Consider the following 16,114-nt stretch of genomic DNA (forward strand, 5'->3'; position numbering starts at 1 on the left):
AAATAATATCTCTACTGCATTAGTTTCTCAGCAGTGAAGGGTAAAAATATGTTAGTGTTGTGTATTCACAGCTATACATTGAGCATAGGATTTTTCAGGCATAAGTGGGGTGACCAGATTTTGAAAATGAAAAACCGGGACACATAAAAAAAAATATTAATAAAACAAATGACATTACTAAAAAAATGAATATTATGATATTTATCCAATAGTGTCACCACTGATGCTGTATTCATTCTACCTCTTCCCATTCTCTCTGCCTTCTTCCCCATTCCCTCTATCCCTCCCATGCCCCATTTTCTCTCACCCCCCCCCATTTTCTCTCACCCCCACGTCTCTTCCTTCTTTCCCCCCAGTTTCTCTCCCTTCCCCCATTATCTCTCCCTTCCGGCCCCCATTCTCTCTCCTTCACTTCCATCCCCCATTCTCTCTCTCCCTTCCCACCCCCCATTCTTTCCTTTTCCTACCCCTTCCCACCCAATCTCTTCCTTCCCTCCCCCCATTCACTCCCTTCCCTCCCTCCCCCACCCCCCCATTTTCTTTCTCTCTCTCTCTCTCTCTCGTCCATTTTCTCTCTCTCTCTCTCTCTCTCTCTCTCTCTCTCTCTCTCTCTCTCTCTCGTCCATTCTCTCTCTCTCTCTCTCTCTCGTCCATTCTCTCTCTCTCTCTCTCTCTCTCTCTCTCTCTCTCGTCCATTCTCTCTCTCTCTCTCTCTCTCTCTCTCTCTCTCTCTCGTCCATTCTCTCTCTCGTCCATTTTCTCTCTCACTCTCTCTCTCTCTCTCTCTCTCTCTCTCTCTCTCTCTCTCTCTCTCTCTCTCCCTCTCCCTCGTCCATTTTCTCTCTCTCCCTCTCCCTCTCCCTCTCCCTCGTCCATTCTCTCTCTCCCTCTCCCTCTCCCTCGTCCATTCTCTCTCTCCCTCTCCCTCTCTCTCTCCCTCTCCCTCGTCCATTCTCTCTCTCTGCTCTCCTCCCTGCATTCTTGCTCTCTGCTGCCCCCGTTGCTCTGATGGTCAAAACCGGGACAGCCACAAAAAAACGGGACATTTTACAGAAAGTCGGGCAGCCGGGACAGACATTAAAAAAACTGGACTGTCCCGGCTAAACCAGGACATCTGGTCTCCCTAGGCATAAGTCTCTGCCCTGTAAAACTTGTGTTTTAAGAGTCTGCTTCATGCACCATTTCAGTTTCCTCTAGAAGATTTGATGCCTGATAGAAAGTGAGGTAAATACATCCCCCCCCGCCCCACAAAGGGAGGCTCATAGGATTCAAATAAAGTTCACCTGCTTCAAGGGCAGATCTGTGGTTTTCAAATTTCTCTCTTGAAAACCCCCAGCCAGGGCTTGTTTGCTCCGTAAACAAACAAGCAATACATTCTTGGTACGTAATCTCTGTGAATTCTCATATTTGTCAATGCATTGGTTATTCCTTAAATCTTGTGTGGCTGGGGTTCCCAGAGGAGAGGGTTGACAATCACTGCACTAGATCGCTTCTGCTATTACTGTTTGGAATCCCTACAGTACAGAGAGAAGCACAGCACCCATGTGCTACGGCTTTTCTGCAATTCAATTGGGTAGTGATCATGTGGTCATAAGTCACTGCAATGAATAGAATGGAAATGGGAGAGGGGCCCTTTCCTTTTTTTTCCTTTTCTCAGCATAAAATGCTTCCACTGCAGCTAGGGATTCTGGGTAATTGTCACGGTAACTTATGACAAGGTTATAATATACACACAAAATATCTCTGGGTTGAATTGAACACGACTTAGATATGATAAATTAAAGTTTATTCCTTAAAGAAGGTGAACACACAAGATATACAAATAACAGGCAAAATATACACTTACTTAGGGTTGGAATGGGGATGGTGAAATAATCAGGAAACAGGATTAGCAATTCACCAGGCATCAAATAGTTGGTAAACTTGAAGTCACGAAAACACGAACACGAACCACTGAGGATAGGCTGGACACTGGTTTATATGCAATCTCCAGTCTATACCTTATTATTGAGTGTAGGCCATTGGAGAACAATTACCTGCACCCAATCTCTCCTTGCCACCTCACCTGAGGGGTACCTTAACACCCGCCCACTGGGTGGATATTATTCTAATCAGGGCTTAATTTCTCAGTCCCCCTCCCACAAGCCTGGCGTCTTCAAGTCTAGTTTGGCCAGAATACCCTTTGTCCAAGGTGTGAATTACCACACTTAATCTCAAGTACCCATGTCCTGCCTTCTGTTGTGCTTGCATACACAAGCAGGGTGGGGGAGTCTTTGATCAGGAGTTTATGATTGACCATTTGTCGGCTATCCGGATCATTAACATAGCATATGGGCTCTGAGTTTTCATACCAGACCCAAAATACAATTCATAGTTTAATACCTTCACATATTAATTATAATCCGTTCTGCTGGGCCCAGCGGGCTGATACTTGCCAATCCCTCATGCCGGAGGGTACTCACCATAGTGGCCAAGTTTCAGCTCTCTGCGACCCCCAGAACTGGAGATAAACAAATGCAGTTTAAAACACTTTTTCATTTAATACAGGATTCCCCGCTTTAAAATGAATCTCCTGCCTTTCACTCTGTTCCCATTGAAATCAACGGGCTCCGCAGCCATAGGCTTTTAATGGAGCAACTCCACCATTGTAGGCTATGGTGAAAACCACCAATCTTTACAGTTGCCCACACTCCGTCTGGTTGGTCGGAGAGGGTTGGAAGTGGCCATGCATTCATGCCGGAACCGTGGCTACATGCGACCCAAATCCCAGCCCTCTGGTCCTCCCAGAACCGGAGATATGGACTTACACTTTTTACAGTTTCGGACTTAGCCGCTTTAACGCCACGCGGCTCTCTCCCATTGGAATCAATGGCCGGCGCCCCCACAGGAAATGCATGGGCGAGTGCCGCCATTAGATTCAATGGGACCTCTGCTCCGCCATTAGAGTCAATGGCGCGACCCTCTTGTTGCGCTCGACCCTTTACGGGATTCTCGGACCCGGTGGTGGTCGAGTGTGGGAGGGCTAGGAGCTAGGGGCAAAAAGAATTTTATTTGTAGGTGCCCTAGAACCTAAGGTTTCCACGCCAATTGTGGTTGAACTTGAACTCAGTGATAAAGCTCTTTTCAAAGACTTTGTATCCGCTGTTGCTGTCTACGGTTTGGATGGCTGCCAACCTGTTCCTGGAGGTCGGCGTCGAGGAATCCCCATTGAAGTCAATGGCCCCATTGACTTACAATGGGAAACCGCCGCTCCTCCTCTCGGACGCCACCTGCTGGTCTTCACTGGAAACAGGTCCAAAACCGCCAGATCTGCCATTGGAATGCATGGAGCTGCAATGGCGACCTATGGAAGGCTGCAAAATGGAGCCTGAAAAGGTGGGAAAAGGGAACAAAGGGCTATAACCACTGAATTAACATTAACCCCTTCCCTCACGCATCAACCCCAGTGTATGTGTTGGTGCAAACACTGGGATGAGAACAATACATTTTTACAGGGGAATATACATTTGGATTCTGAAGCAGGGTAAAAACACATTACTGGACCGCAGTCCAGTTAACCCCTTGCTTCCCAAGTGAGAGCAGGGGGTGTTCAAATGGGGTGTAACCCCTTTAATACCGGGCCAAACCCCCTCTCCCATGACAGTAATGACATGCAAATGAGCAGTGTCCCTTTTTTACTTCATGTTTATTTTAACATGGACCCCTATAAGCCTATGTCTGCCGCATTACTCAGGTTTTCAGCACAGCCTGGGCTAAAGACGTGCATAGCCAGTAACCCTACTCACAAACAGCTTTTTCAATATTTTGGGTCTCATCAATGTGAGCCGGGTTGTACTGTCTTTGCAATATGAAGCCGAGAGGTTTCAACCACACATTTTAAATACGTTTTGGTGGGTAAAAAAGTGATATGGTCTTTGTAATTTGCAGGTACTATTCTTCTGCATGGACTATCTGTAGTATTGTAATGGCTACAGTGTCTTAGAGAATTGCAGACACTTTGCAAACTATAACGCTGCTACATAGCTTACATTGTTTGTTTTTTCTCCCAGGATAAAAAGCTGGCTCAGTGAACTGGTGCACCTGGTATGCTGCCGGATCTGTGCAAGAGCGCTCTCCAGTGCAATTCAGTATCACAACAAGTGAGTGAACACAATAGATGGTTCACCTCCTGTAGCTCATGAGTTAATTCATCAGGGGCTTATTGACTAACTCAGCGGTGCACAAATTGGGGGGCGTGAGATTTGTTTTTTTTGGGGTGGGGGGGCGTGAGCGTTTGCAGAGGTCACGCACTCTTCCCCAAGGCATTTAAATTAAATGCCGGGGGACCGCGCAAGGCCTCTGCAACCTCAGCTTGCCGGCATCAGGACGCATGACCATGACAACCCGGCGTCATGTGACATAACGGTTGCCTTGGTAACGTGACGTCAAATGACACCGCGTGTCACATGACCCCGCCGGGCGAGGTAAGGAGGGGGTGCGCATAACAGAGGAGAGCAGCTGGAGGTCGGGGGGCACAGCAAAAAAAGTTTGCTCGTCCCTAGAGTAACTGACCTTTAAATTTTTTCATCGGACCAAAAACATATTGCATGCTAAATAGTTTTTCGTTTTTTTTATCTTCCGTATGTAGTGGCATCTTTCTGACTTATTTTTTTTCCCCTTGTCAAATATGCAATAGTTTCTTCTTTCTATTGCCCCCTGCCCTACAGACTATTAACTTCCACTAGTGTTGTCATAATGGTTTTAAGGCATTGCAACAACAGATATAAAGGACAAACTCCTATTCGTCACATGATTTTTCTAATACTTCTAAAACAACATACTGTAGGTCTGACAACCGATTACAAAACCGTTCTACTTCTGTGAAACATTTATTAGGTTTTTTTTTTTCCTCCCCTCTCTCCCCTCCACTGTTGGGCTGCGTCCCTACTGGCGCTGAACACGCGGTGCTTGCCGCTTTTAATGACATAAATGTATATGTGCAAGTCCCTGCTCACGCGGTGCGCGCGCCCGAGCACGTTCGCTCAAGTTTGGCGCTTGAGTAAACAAATTTTTGTTTTTACTTTCAGGCGCGCTCAACTTGCCCGCAACACCCCCCGCGCACGCTTGCGAAATAGCCTGGACACCTGGCTCTCATGGTTGGAGAGCTGGTGACGTCACCACTCTCAAGCATGAGCGCAGCCTAGCTAGATTGTACTTTATATTGCACACTGATTTTTCTTCACAGAGAAAACAGGCCTAAAAAAGGTGGAATTTGCGTTGCCAACCACACCTCTCCAATAGACATCATTATCCTGGCTAATGACGGTTGCTATGCCATGGTAAGAGCAGTGCTGCATGTCATCATTCTCTGTCTTGTGTCTTTAGCAGTGCTTTGCAACTTAAGCAAGACCGTCGCCCATTAAGAGGAAAGAAAACGATACCTTTCGTAGGGCACATTATAGGTTAAAAACTCTGCTTCCTCAAACATGCCAATAGAGTAACCTACTGTATGGGAGTCCTTTATAAATGTAATATTTTGCGAGGTGGATATTCCACTTCTTACGCTTGTAAGAATAATTTACTTTTATCAATTGTAAAAATAAAAAAATGTTTTTTTTTTTTTTTTTTTTTTTTTAACCCTAAAATGATTATGTAATGCTGAAGAGGTCTAATGCATTTCACTTTAATTAGCAGCAGGAAATGTATTATTTTTGCACTACACTTTAAAATAAATAAAACACTTTGGGGTTGGTGCCATGTGTACTGTATGATTGCCCATTTTTTTTCTATTTATTTGAATTGTAGTGCCAAACAGCACCACCTACAGGACAAATACAGAACTGCGGGTACATTTATTCAAATAAAGATATGCATACATCTGTACTTTTTTGACCTTTTTTTGATTTATAGTGCATATCAGTGGTGAGCAACTGCAACTAAATCAATATGAGCAGACAGCCAAAGTATCTTTTGGGGGTTAGATTTGTCCCATGGGCTGCAAGTTGAAAAGCATTGCTGTAATGCCTTGTACACAGACTTTCAAGCCGACATATCCCAACAAATGCTAATCTATTTAAGTGACGACTATTTGCAACCTTTTCCTTTATTTTGTGACACCCTGTTCTGCGTTGCATAGTAATGGGCGTCTCACCGCCACTCCTCCTGTGGTTTGCAGGTTGGTCAGATTCATGGGGGACTGATGGGAGTTATCCAGAGAGCTATGGGGAGAGCTTGTCCGCACGTGTGGTTTGAACGCTCTGAGATGAAAGATCGCCACCTTGTGACGAAAAGGTAGATTTACAGACTTCTTTTCCGTGGTTCTGTTTTATACTGTATGGGCCAATCCTGCAGCACATCCTACATTTCTTCAACAGCCATTTCATAAATGCACAACATATTGTAATAACAGTGTGAGATCGAGAGCCTTATTTGTGTGCAGCAATGCAAAGCAAGAAATGGGTTTGTGTTGGCATTACAAAAATAAATACATTAATACATATTTAGGGAGATATGCATCAGTCACCTTGCTACAAAACCAGGGCAAATGTGAAGCAAACAACCACACCAGATTTATTAAAGAAAAGCAATCCAATTGAAATCCAATGGGATGTTTTGCTTTGATAAATATAGTGCAGCTTTGTCTTCACACTTGCTCTGATTGTGCAGCGTGGTAACTTTTGAGACAAGAATGGCTATGTATCAAAGGGATATTGTTTCGAGTTTGATTGAAATTAACAGGAATGTTTGATTATTAAAAAGTACCTTAATGTCTAACTGCAGCCAGATGCTCAATAGCACAACATTGCAAACAGTCTGCTCCCCCCTCACAACATTTACTCCCCAAATAAACTGTTCTGTCGATGGATAAATTGCAGGCTTTGCTTACACACTCCCATTGGGAGGTTTGGAAGGGTCTGGCACATGCCCAAATAATTTCCCAACCACAAATGAAAGGGACTTTAATTTGAAATATGAAATGTATCAAAGTGGTGCTTGAATGGGGATGCTGAATAAACATGGATCATGCCTTCGCGTAGGAGTTTCTTTAATGGTTCCCCCCTCCCCCCTCCCCCCCTGTTTCCACTGCTGGTGATCACTTGTGTTACTATTATGCATGCACCTGAATTCTTGTTCCCCATCCCCCCACCCCCACTTTTTTTTCTTTCTGAATCCCTATAAAATTAAGTTAAAGAAAAAAGGTACCCGTGCTTCTCAAGTAGATGTTTTGATTTTGTTTCCCTTTTCTACTTGCTGTGTTTTTTTAAAAATTAATTCTAGCTTGAGCTAGGTGTGATTACTCTTTCTGTATGTTTTTCTTTTAAACTTGCACACCTGGCTCCTGGAGACCATCTAACATAGTGTAGTGCTACTCTATACTTTTGTAATGAATACAAGTATTGTGTTTTCTATTAACGCATCTTCTCTTTATTTTTAATACCAGGCTGACCGAGCACGTTTCAGATAAAACCAAACTGCCAATTTTGATTTTTCCTGAAGGTAAGTACAGTAGGAATACTTTGATGCTTTTGCAATTACAATTGTCCTTTTTTTTTTTTTAACTTGGAGCTGTACATGCAGATGTAGCAGGCGGAGCTGCACATGCAGATGTAGCAGGCGGAGCTGCACATGCAGATGTAGCAGGCGGAGCTGCACATGCAGATGTAGCAGGCGGAGCTGCACATGCAGATGAAGCAGGCGGAGCTGCACATGCAGATGTAGCCGGCGGAGCTGCACATGCAGATGCAGCCGGCGGAGCTGCACATGCAGATGTAGCAGGCGGAGCTGCACATGCAGATGTAGCAGGCGGAGCTGCACATGCAGATGTAGCAGGCGGAGCTGCACATGCAGATGTAGCAGGCGGAGCTGCACATGCAGATGTAGCAGGCGGAGCTGCACATGCAGATGTAGCAGGCGGAGCTGCACATGCAGATGAAGCAGGCGGAGCTGCACATGCAGATGTAGCAGGCGGAGCTGCACATGCAGATGTAGCAGGCGGAGCTGCACATGCAGATGTAGCAGGCGGAGCTGCACATGCAGATGTAGCAGGCGGAGCTGCACATGCAGATGTAGCAGGCGGAGCTGCACATGCAGATGTAGCAGGCGGAGCTGCACATGCAGATGTAGCAGGCGGAGCTGCACATGCAGATGTAGCAGGCGGAGCTGCACATGCAGATGTAGCAGGCGGAGCTGCACATGCAGATGTAGCAGGCGGAGCTGCACATGCAGATGTAGCAGGCGGAGCTGCACATGCAGATGTAGCAGGCGGAGCTGCACATGCAGATGTAGCAGGCGGAGCTGCACATGCAGATGTAGCAGGCGGAGCTGCACATGCAGATGTACAGTAGAGGCAACATTTATTCTAACATTTGCTGTAAACTAGCCGGGTTACATTCTGGATATGTGCTGGGTATGTTCTGGGCTAGTTTGAGGCACATTTAAGGCATTTCTGCATTGACTAACGACCCATAGGATTAACACAGCAGGGATCCCTGGCAGTCCAATTCAGTTTGAATGGGACTGCCAGGGACCCCCGCTGTTAATCTGATAGGCCATTAATCAATGCAGAAATGCTGGGGCTAGTTTAAGGAAAGTTTAAGGCATGTATTCAGAATGTACCTGGGTGTTTCCTGGGTATTTTGGGGAATTGCCACTGGTTTTTGTTAGAATAAGAGTTGCCTCTACTGTAGCAGGCGGAGCTGCACATGCAGATGTAGCAGGCGCAGCTGCACATGCAGATGTTGCAGGCGCAGCTGCACATGCAGATGTAGCAGGCGGAGCTGCACATGCAGATGTAGCAGGCGGAGCTGCACTTGCAGATGTAGCAGGCTTCACTATTCCCTCAGATACGATACTGACACTGAGGGTGATTGTGGAATCTGGTAGCTCATACACAATGAGAATGAAGTTCACTGCCCAAGGTTACACTAATCTAGTCATGATCATTTCGAGACACAGTGTGGTTGTGTTATATTTGTACTGTATTGAGGTGGATTGATGGCCTCTCTGTGTATTACTGATCAATAGTAGAATGAACGCTTTTTAGATTAGAGTATGATTTTGAGGCATAGAGGTTAGGTCTTCGATAAAAAAGTACATATATTTCCAAGTTCATTTCATGTCCTATCTCTGAGTGAATGGCTTTGTGAAGATGAAATCTACATTAATCTCTCTTCACAAACAGGTTTTGATCTCAGCACCTTGGTGATTAGAGGCGGCAGAATATACAAAGCCAAACCCTTGTGTGAAACCCATTTTCTAACACCACAGGTTCTGCTATAAATGCGATGCAGAACCTCTCCGCACCAGGTGCTAGGTTCAATACATGGTTTGGTTGCAAAGCAGAAACACTTTGGGAGCAAACCCTGTCTTGGGCATTCAGTAGCCTAGATCAATAATCCCTTATGGTGATGTATTAAACTCTAAAACTAGTTCTAGACTTGTCAAAGGAAAAATTCCCATTAAAAGCAATTCATTTTTTTAATTACTTTTGTAAAACACAAACTGCACCTGATTTTTGTTTTTCAGCCAGTAGATTTGTATACCCTGTTTGTGTTATCTTAAGCAAATTTTTGTCTCCTTTTTGCCTTGAAATAGAGGTATCCTCAGCTAAATCTTGATTTATTATTTTTATTTATTTATTTATTTTAAAGGAAGGAAATACATTTTTTCCCCCTATGTCCTTAAAGTGTTTTGGTATTAAAGAATTTTGAGTAACTTTTTTTTTTTATCACATCCGGTTGTGCCATTGAAGAGCTTGTTCAGATAAGTTCTAAGGTCCTTTAAAACGGGAAACGTTTGAACAAACCTGTGAGTTTACTATTGAAATATTTGAAGGGGTAATTCATGTTCATATTGTGTGTTGGCTTAAAAAAATAAAAATGTAATAAAAAAATGATGTGCAAAGAAGCCATTCAGAGTGGCACAAATCTCCTGCATGATCTTCGCAGGCACCTGTATCAACAACACATCAGTAATGATGTTCAAAAAGGGAAGCTTTGAAATGGGAGGGACCATATACCCGGTGGCAATAAAGGTAACGCAATAAACCTTCGTTTTGACAGTACAGCAGTGTTTTTAGTGCTGAAAACGGCACTGTGTGTGTAATTTGACTCCTGTGATTACAGAAATGAATATACGGGCAGGGGGTGGGAAGGGCTCACAAGGCCGTGGACACTGGGGATCCCAGGTAGAAACTCTAGTTGTGGGCCCCGGGAAATCCATCACCGGCCTTGCCCAGTCCACACAGGCTGACATCTTCTCTGCTTGTGCAGTCCTGCGACAGGGAGGACAGTGCCCTCTCCCCCTCCCCCCCCTCCCCCCCCCAAAAATGTTTTCACTTTTATTGGCATGCCTGATAAAGATGTAGTGTATATAGATCTTTCACACATACTGAAGCCTGGCATAGTTTTTTTTACACTTCTCGCTCTTTTTTAAAGTAGATGGCATATGAACGTGTTTAGCTATTAAATGATCTCTTCTATTCTGTAATTACAATGGCAACATTGTACAGCCCCCAACTGCATGTGGTATTTGTGCCTCCATCTGCAGTACGATCCTCAGTTTGGTGATGCGTTCTGGAACAGCAGTAAAAACAACATGGTGAGCTACCTTCTGAGAATGATGACCAGCTGGGCTCTCAAGTGCAATGTGTGGTACCTGCCTCCAATGACTAGACAGGTATTGTGCATACACTTATTTGTTCAAAAGCAACGTCTGTAGGGTTAAAACCATGTAAAACAAATATTTTGTTGATCTACAGATTTTGTATTTGCGAAATCTGTTGTGTACTTTAGAGTACTTTTTATTTTTTATTTTTGCCTCTTTCCAAGTGAAACAACCTCTTTGGTCTGCAACTATTTCTCAGGTGATCTACAATGGATATGGATACGACTGCTCTGCAGAGTATTCTAATAGATTATCTGTTGGTGAATGAGCTGTCTGTTCTTCTAGGTGGGGGAAAATGCTGTTGACTTTGCCAACAGAGTCAAATCTGCCATAGCCAAACAAGGAGGACTGGTTGAACTTTCTTGGTAAGAAGGATACTTCCACCTTATCCAACTAGAGTGGCTTAGTCAATGTCTGCAATTGCATACACAATGCAAAATATTGGGTGGGGGTGGGGGGGTTTAGGCTGATAAGTGTCTTCCATTAATAATTTTGAACGGAGTTGAAGTAAATAAAACATGCATCAATATAACCATCTGGTCACCATTAAATCGTGATAAAACTGGTCCATGAATCACATGTAGAATATATAATGAAATATACATACACGTACATAGTCGGTCTTCACTGATCTGTTTCAACAGAAATTATATAAATGTGCAGAGCAGATAAAGGTTTTCCTTTTCTTACTCTTAACTTTTCTGTTACAGGGACGGGGGACTGAAAAGAGACAAAGTCAAAGACTCCTTCAAAGAAGAGCAGCAGAAGAATTACAGCAAAATAATTGGGGATAATAGAGAATTCCAGGCGATGCCTAATTGATCACTTTTCTTTCTTTTGCAATGAATCTCCCACTCAGGAGTTTTTTCTCTTTCTCCCCCAGTACCTACATTTGCACTTATGGAATCGGAGGGGTGAAACCCAATGATTTCATAGCCACGTATAGATCAGTTTTTTGTTTGTTATATTTCCCACACGAGGAGCGCAAGACACATTAGAACTCTTAATCAACATTTTAGGCCTTCTTGTTATGATATGGTAGGACTGGCTTTATTTGCACCCGGTGTGCTTAATAGAAGGGGTGTAATTCATTGGATTTCAAAGGACAAGGCTAAACCCTTTAGACTACCAGGAATCTTGACCAAACCCTGCCAACTAACTGTTAAGTTGGAACCTGAGCTCTACCTGGAAACAGTAGAGCGTTTTGTGATAAAATGTATTCTTCAATCTCCCAATGAATTGTAAATGAATAGAACACGCAGAAAAGTTTTTAGCCTGTAACCAGTCTGAAGCCGATCAGTGTTCTGTCAGAGCGCCGTGCATTGGAAACCTGTTATCTTCGGATACCTTTTTCCACCCTATAACTGGTCTAAAATGAACGCAAACGTACCACTTCTCTGTTGTAAGGCTACCTGTAATTCTGTATAACCAAAATATCTTGACTGTCTATTGATATGGATATATATCCATAGCTCTCATTCACGTGTCCCACATGCCTGCCCTGCGGTTGAGACTGGGTGTAAAACTTTTGTGATACAGAATGTGTGTTCATTACTGTCAAAAGTACCGAATCATTGGCAGAATCGTACTACTCCCTTTCCCCCCCCCCCCCTATTTTTTGCGTGACTAAACTACTTTGCTGTTAACTGTAAAAACATGGTAGCATGCTTATAAATTCCATCCTGTTACTGTAATAATTAACATTACAGTAAATGTTCCCAAGAACCACTGGCCTGTATTTATTAAGGTGATGCTATGCCGCAAGACACCTTCCAGCACTGGAAGACACGACTTGGCCTACCTTCCTGCACTGATGATGGCGTGGAATAGTACCACGTATGGATCAGTATGTTTTTCATCAAGCTACCCCTTGGAAGTTTGATGTACCTGTCTCATTTATGTGAATGCTGTATGACCATGTAGACAGCTGTATCTTCAGTGAGTATAATGCAATACAGTGCAATAGAGATCCTTAAAACATTTTTTTTTTAACGTGCCTAAAATGTATTAATCTGTAGGTTTTTGAGGCTGCTCGACAATGCAATAAAGAAGAGTGTAATATAAGGTTCTCCTGGGTTTTCAGAAGTGAACAAGATTTTAAACTTCAATTTTTACCACGTGTGTTTTAAAGATGTCCAACATGATTTAGTATGGAATGGATTAACACAATTATTTCATACGAATGCCATTTGTGCTATGCAAAAAAACATTGAGACATTCACATTACTTGCAGGCTCTATCCACTGATTTATTTTTTATTTTTTAAGCAACTCGCTGACTACTCCACTGGCCGAATACTAAGCAGCTCTTTCCTGTACTACTGCTTTCAGTTAGGAACTAGAACCTCTGTGCACGAACATACTGTAAGTAGCTTATTAGTTATTGAATTATAAAGTAATGCATGTTTACTGTAGCCTTTTATTAAAGAAAGTACATCACTAGTTATGTCATTTCAAGCCATGAGAAAGCAAACCGGTCATGCAGTTCCTTCAGTGGGACTTTGGTCCCTGCATGGGCCAAAGTTTTTAGTTCTACAAAAGAACTTTCTGTGCAAATATATAATGGCGGAACACTAATTAATTTTGTGTGCGTGCGCATCTGGGACATCATTGTTTGTTTTATCTTGACATAGCATGTTTTGAGTGGAGATTAAATTCTCTGGGGAGCACTTGTTCTCTGCTTTATAACATTTGTCACATTGTTTGCAGTTTACAGTCGCCTATTATCAAGAAATCAAATGGAACATTTAGCAACTTGGAACCTGTAATGTAAGCATTGCACAGAATGAAATTATTTTTAAGTTGCTTCTAAAACTGATTTCTCATTACCTGTACCATAAAATCATCTCCAGCATTTGTTTGTTTAAAGTCTTTATACTGTACATTAAGCTATGCACACACGACTAGTCTGTTTTTTTCCCCTCACTATTTTTGTAATGTCTTAAATGTGTACAAATTTGAATATAAAAGATTACATACAAAATGCACTAAAATATTTTTTTATTTCTTTTTAAAGCTGCAGTTCAGTCTTTTTTTTTTTTTTTTTATTTATTTTTTTACTTTAATAGTTTCATGTGGACAATCTCTAATTACCTAAAAAAACTGCATGGCTGCCGGTCTATTCGTTCTCCGTCTATTGATCAGCAAGTTTGGCGACATCTTTAAATATGGGGAATGTAAATCGTTGCTATAGGAACAAGCATGCTTGTTAAAATAGAATACAAGAAAATTGGTCTTTCAAAGTTGTTTTTTAAAAAAAAAGAAAATGCTAAAAGTATTTTTTCTTACTACAGAACTGATTTATTAAAAAAAAAACACACATGCAGGATATTGCCTGAACTGCAGCTTTAATTTCTTTTAAGTTGTCAACTAAATTGGTAACATCACATATGCTTTTGTTAAAGCTATTAAATATCCCAGGTTACTGAAAATAGTGCCTGTTTGCATAGTTCTGTCCAACAGCATGTATATGTTGGAAATAACCGTAAACAGCATGAATAGATTTAGTAAAATCACAAATGGTTTTTCTTCAAATTATCATAAATAACATTTTTAATAAGATGCCACTCTTTCTCAACTACTTTTTTTTTGGTTGCATAAACCTGTCCCAGTTGAGATTTCAAGAAAACTGGTAGTTTACCATTACCACATTGCTATCACTAAATATCAAGGGAAGAATCACATGGTGGTCACAAAGCACACCTACTGTAAGTTATGGTGAGTCAATCTGTGGCAAAACAACTATAATAGCCTCCCCCACCCATTGTGCTTCTGGACACCAAGACGTAACTTAGTGCAATCAAAGACACATGCAGCTAAGGACATTTCTACAGTAGATTATTGTTGGCTAAAATGCAACAACCAGGATTTGCAGACAATACTGACCTAACTTGCACGTTATGATCAAGTTCAAAGCTGCCTTTTCTGCCCCTGCAGTATGTACAGTATGGATACCACTACATTTGGGGGAGAGAAAGGGTGGAACTTCTTTTGTAGGCCTTATCTTAATTACTGTAGACAAAGAGTACGCTCCCCCCCCCCCCCGCACCCATGATTACTGAGGCCAGAGACATGGCTGCAGTTTAGTGCAAACAAAGACGTGGGTAAAGCAAAACCTGGGATTTGTACAGTACATTTTTGCTGGCTAAAATATAACAACGCAATACTGACCTAACTCCCACGATATGATCATTGTCGAAATACGCCGGTTGTCTCACGCTCCTCCTAACCACACATTACCCTGTGCATTGTGTCCATAGCCCTAATAGTGTGCTTCCCCCCCCCCCCCCCCCCCAAAAAAAAATCATGCTTCTGAGAACCCAGATGTGGCTGCAGCTTAATTGGCCTTGTCTTAACCCAGGGGTGCGCAAAGTGGGGAGGGGGGGGGTGCAAATTTTTTTGAGGGGGTGAAGGGGGCTTGTCTGTTACCAAGGACCCGCGCTACCCTGAAAGCATTTGGAATAAATGCCGGGGATTGCGTGAGGCCTCTAACGTTTACTTACCTTCCTTCTGCAGCGACGCGTCTCCAGGCAAACCGGCGTCAAATTATGCCGCGTTGCCTTGTGATGCCCACGTTACCATGGCAACATGTCACATGACTCCGCGACGTAATTTGTCGCCGGAGAGGAGACTGGGGCTCATGTAGGTAACTTTGCACAGTAATGGTTAAGACAGGGGTGCACAAAGTAAAACCTGGGGACACATTGTATGCAACGATCAAATGCACTGATTTAGTTGCAATAGTTTCATACGGGACTGCTTTTGTTGGCCTTGTCGTAAGCACTTTTTTTTTCTTGCCTACAGTAATTGTTATCACCTGCCCCCTGCCCATCATGCTACTGAGGGCAGAGACGGGGTGCAGCTTAATGCAAACAAACACCAACGTGTTTCGGGGGACTTAGCAAGCAGAACTCTGACCTGAAGATTAGCTTGTGTGATTGCTGCTTCTACATTCAACATGAATCGATCATGTGAACGCCCCTGCCCGTGTGTCTGTGTCTGAGCTGGGCGTGTCGTATGAAACAAAAGGTTGCCTGCTATACACTGATTGCAAGCATTGTTAAAAGTGCAAACGATTATCGCACTGATCTACCAGACTTTTAACAAAAGGGCAAATTTTATGAAGACGTTCACACCCCATCAGTGGTTGCTGCTTGTGAGCTGTTTCTGGAAGAGTAAAAAAATAAATGTGAAAACATTGTTTAGTGTGAAATATAGTACATCCCGATTCTTTCAATAACCCCCAGTAACACATTATTTAATTCATGTTATTATTGCACGTTTCCACAGATAGACACTCCTTCCAATACTTCATGATCCCCCGGGTTCACATACATTTGCAGATGTTTCAGCGAATGCGGCACCAATTTTATGGGGTTCATTTTGGGGGATCTGCAAATATAGAGACAAATATAGTACAGTTATTGCCAATAATGAAAACGAACAGTACAGCACAGTTAATAGTAGACTAC

At 42.9% G+C, this 16,114-nt stretch overlaps 1 protein-coding gene across 2 annotated transcripts in view; it reads left to right on the forward strand.

Annotated features, from left to right (window-relative positions):
* GPAT3 (glycerol-3-phosphate acyltransferase 3) overlaps positions 1-13,499 on the forward strand; it is a 60,647-nt gene extending 47,148 nt beyond the window's left edge. For both annotated transcript variants that reach the window (XM_075605696.1, XM_075605703.1), the window contains 8 exons: positions 4,050-4,139; positions 5,225-5,318; positions 6,155-6,270; positions 7,421-7,476; positions 9,927-10,012; positions 10,528-10,656; positions 10,930-11,009; positions 11,355-13,499. In XM_075605696.1, the coding sequence (XP_075461811.1) occupies positions 4,050-4,139; positions 5,225-5,318; positions 6,155-6,270; positions 7,421-7,476; positions 9,927-10,012; positions 10,528-10,656; positions 10,930-11,009; positions 11,355-11,466 (763 nt within the window). In that variant the 3' untranslated portion in view covers positions 11,467-13,499. The remainder of the gene's footprint in view (positions 1-4,049; positions 4,140-5,224; positions 5,319-6,154; positions 6,271-7,420; positions 7,477-9,926; positions 10,013-10,527; positions 10,657-10,929; positions 11,010-11,354) is intronic.
* The last annotated feature ends 2,615 nt before the right edge of the window (positions 13,500-16,114 follow it).

Source organism: Ascaphus truei, chromosome 1, assembly GCF_040206685.1.
Source record: "Ascaphus truei isolate aAscTru1 chromosome 1, aAscTru1.hap1, whole genome shotgun sequence".
Taxonomy (NCBI): domain Eukaryota; kingdom Metazoa; phylum Chordata; class Amphibia; order Anura; family Ascaphidae; genus Ascaphus; species Ascaphus truei.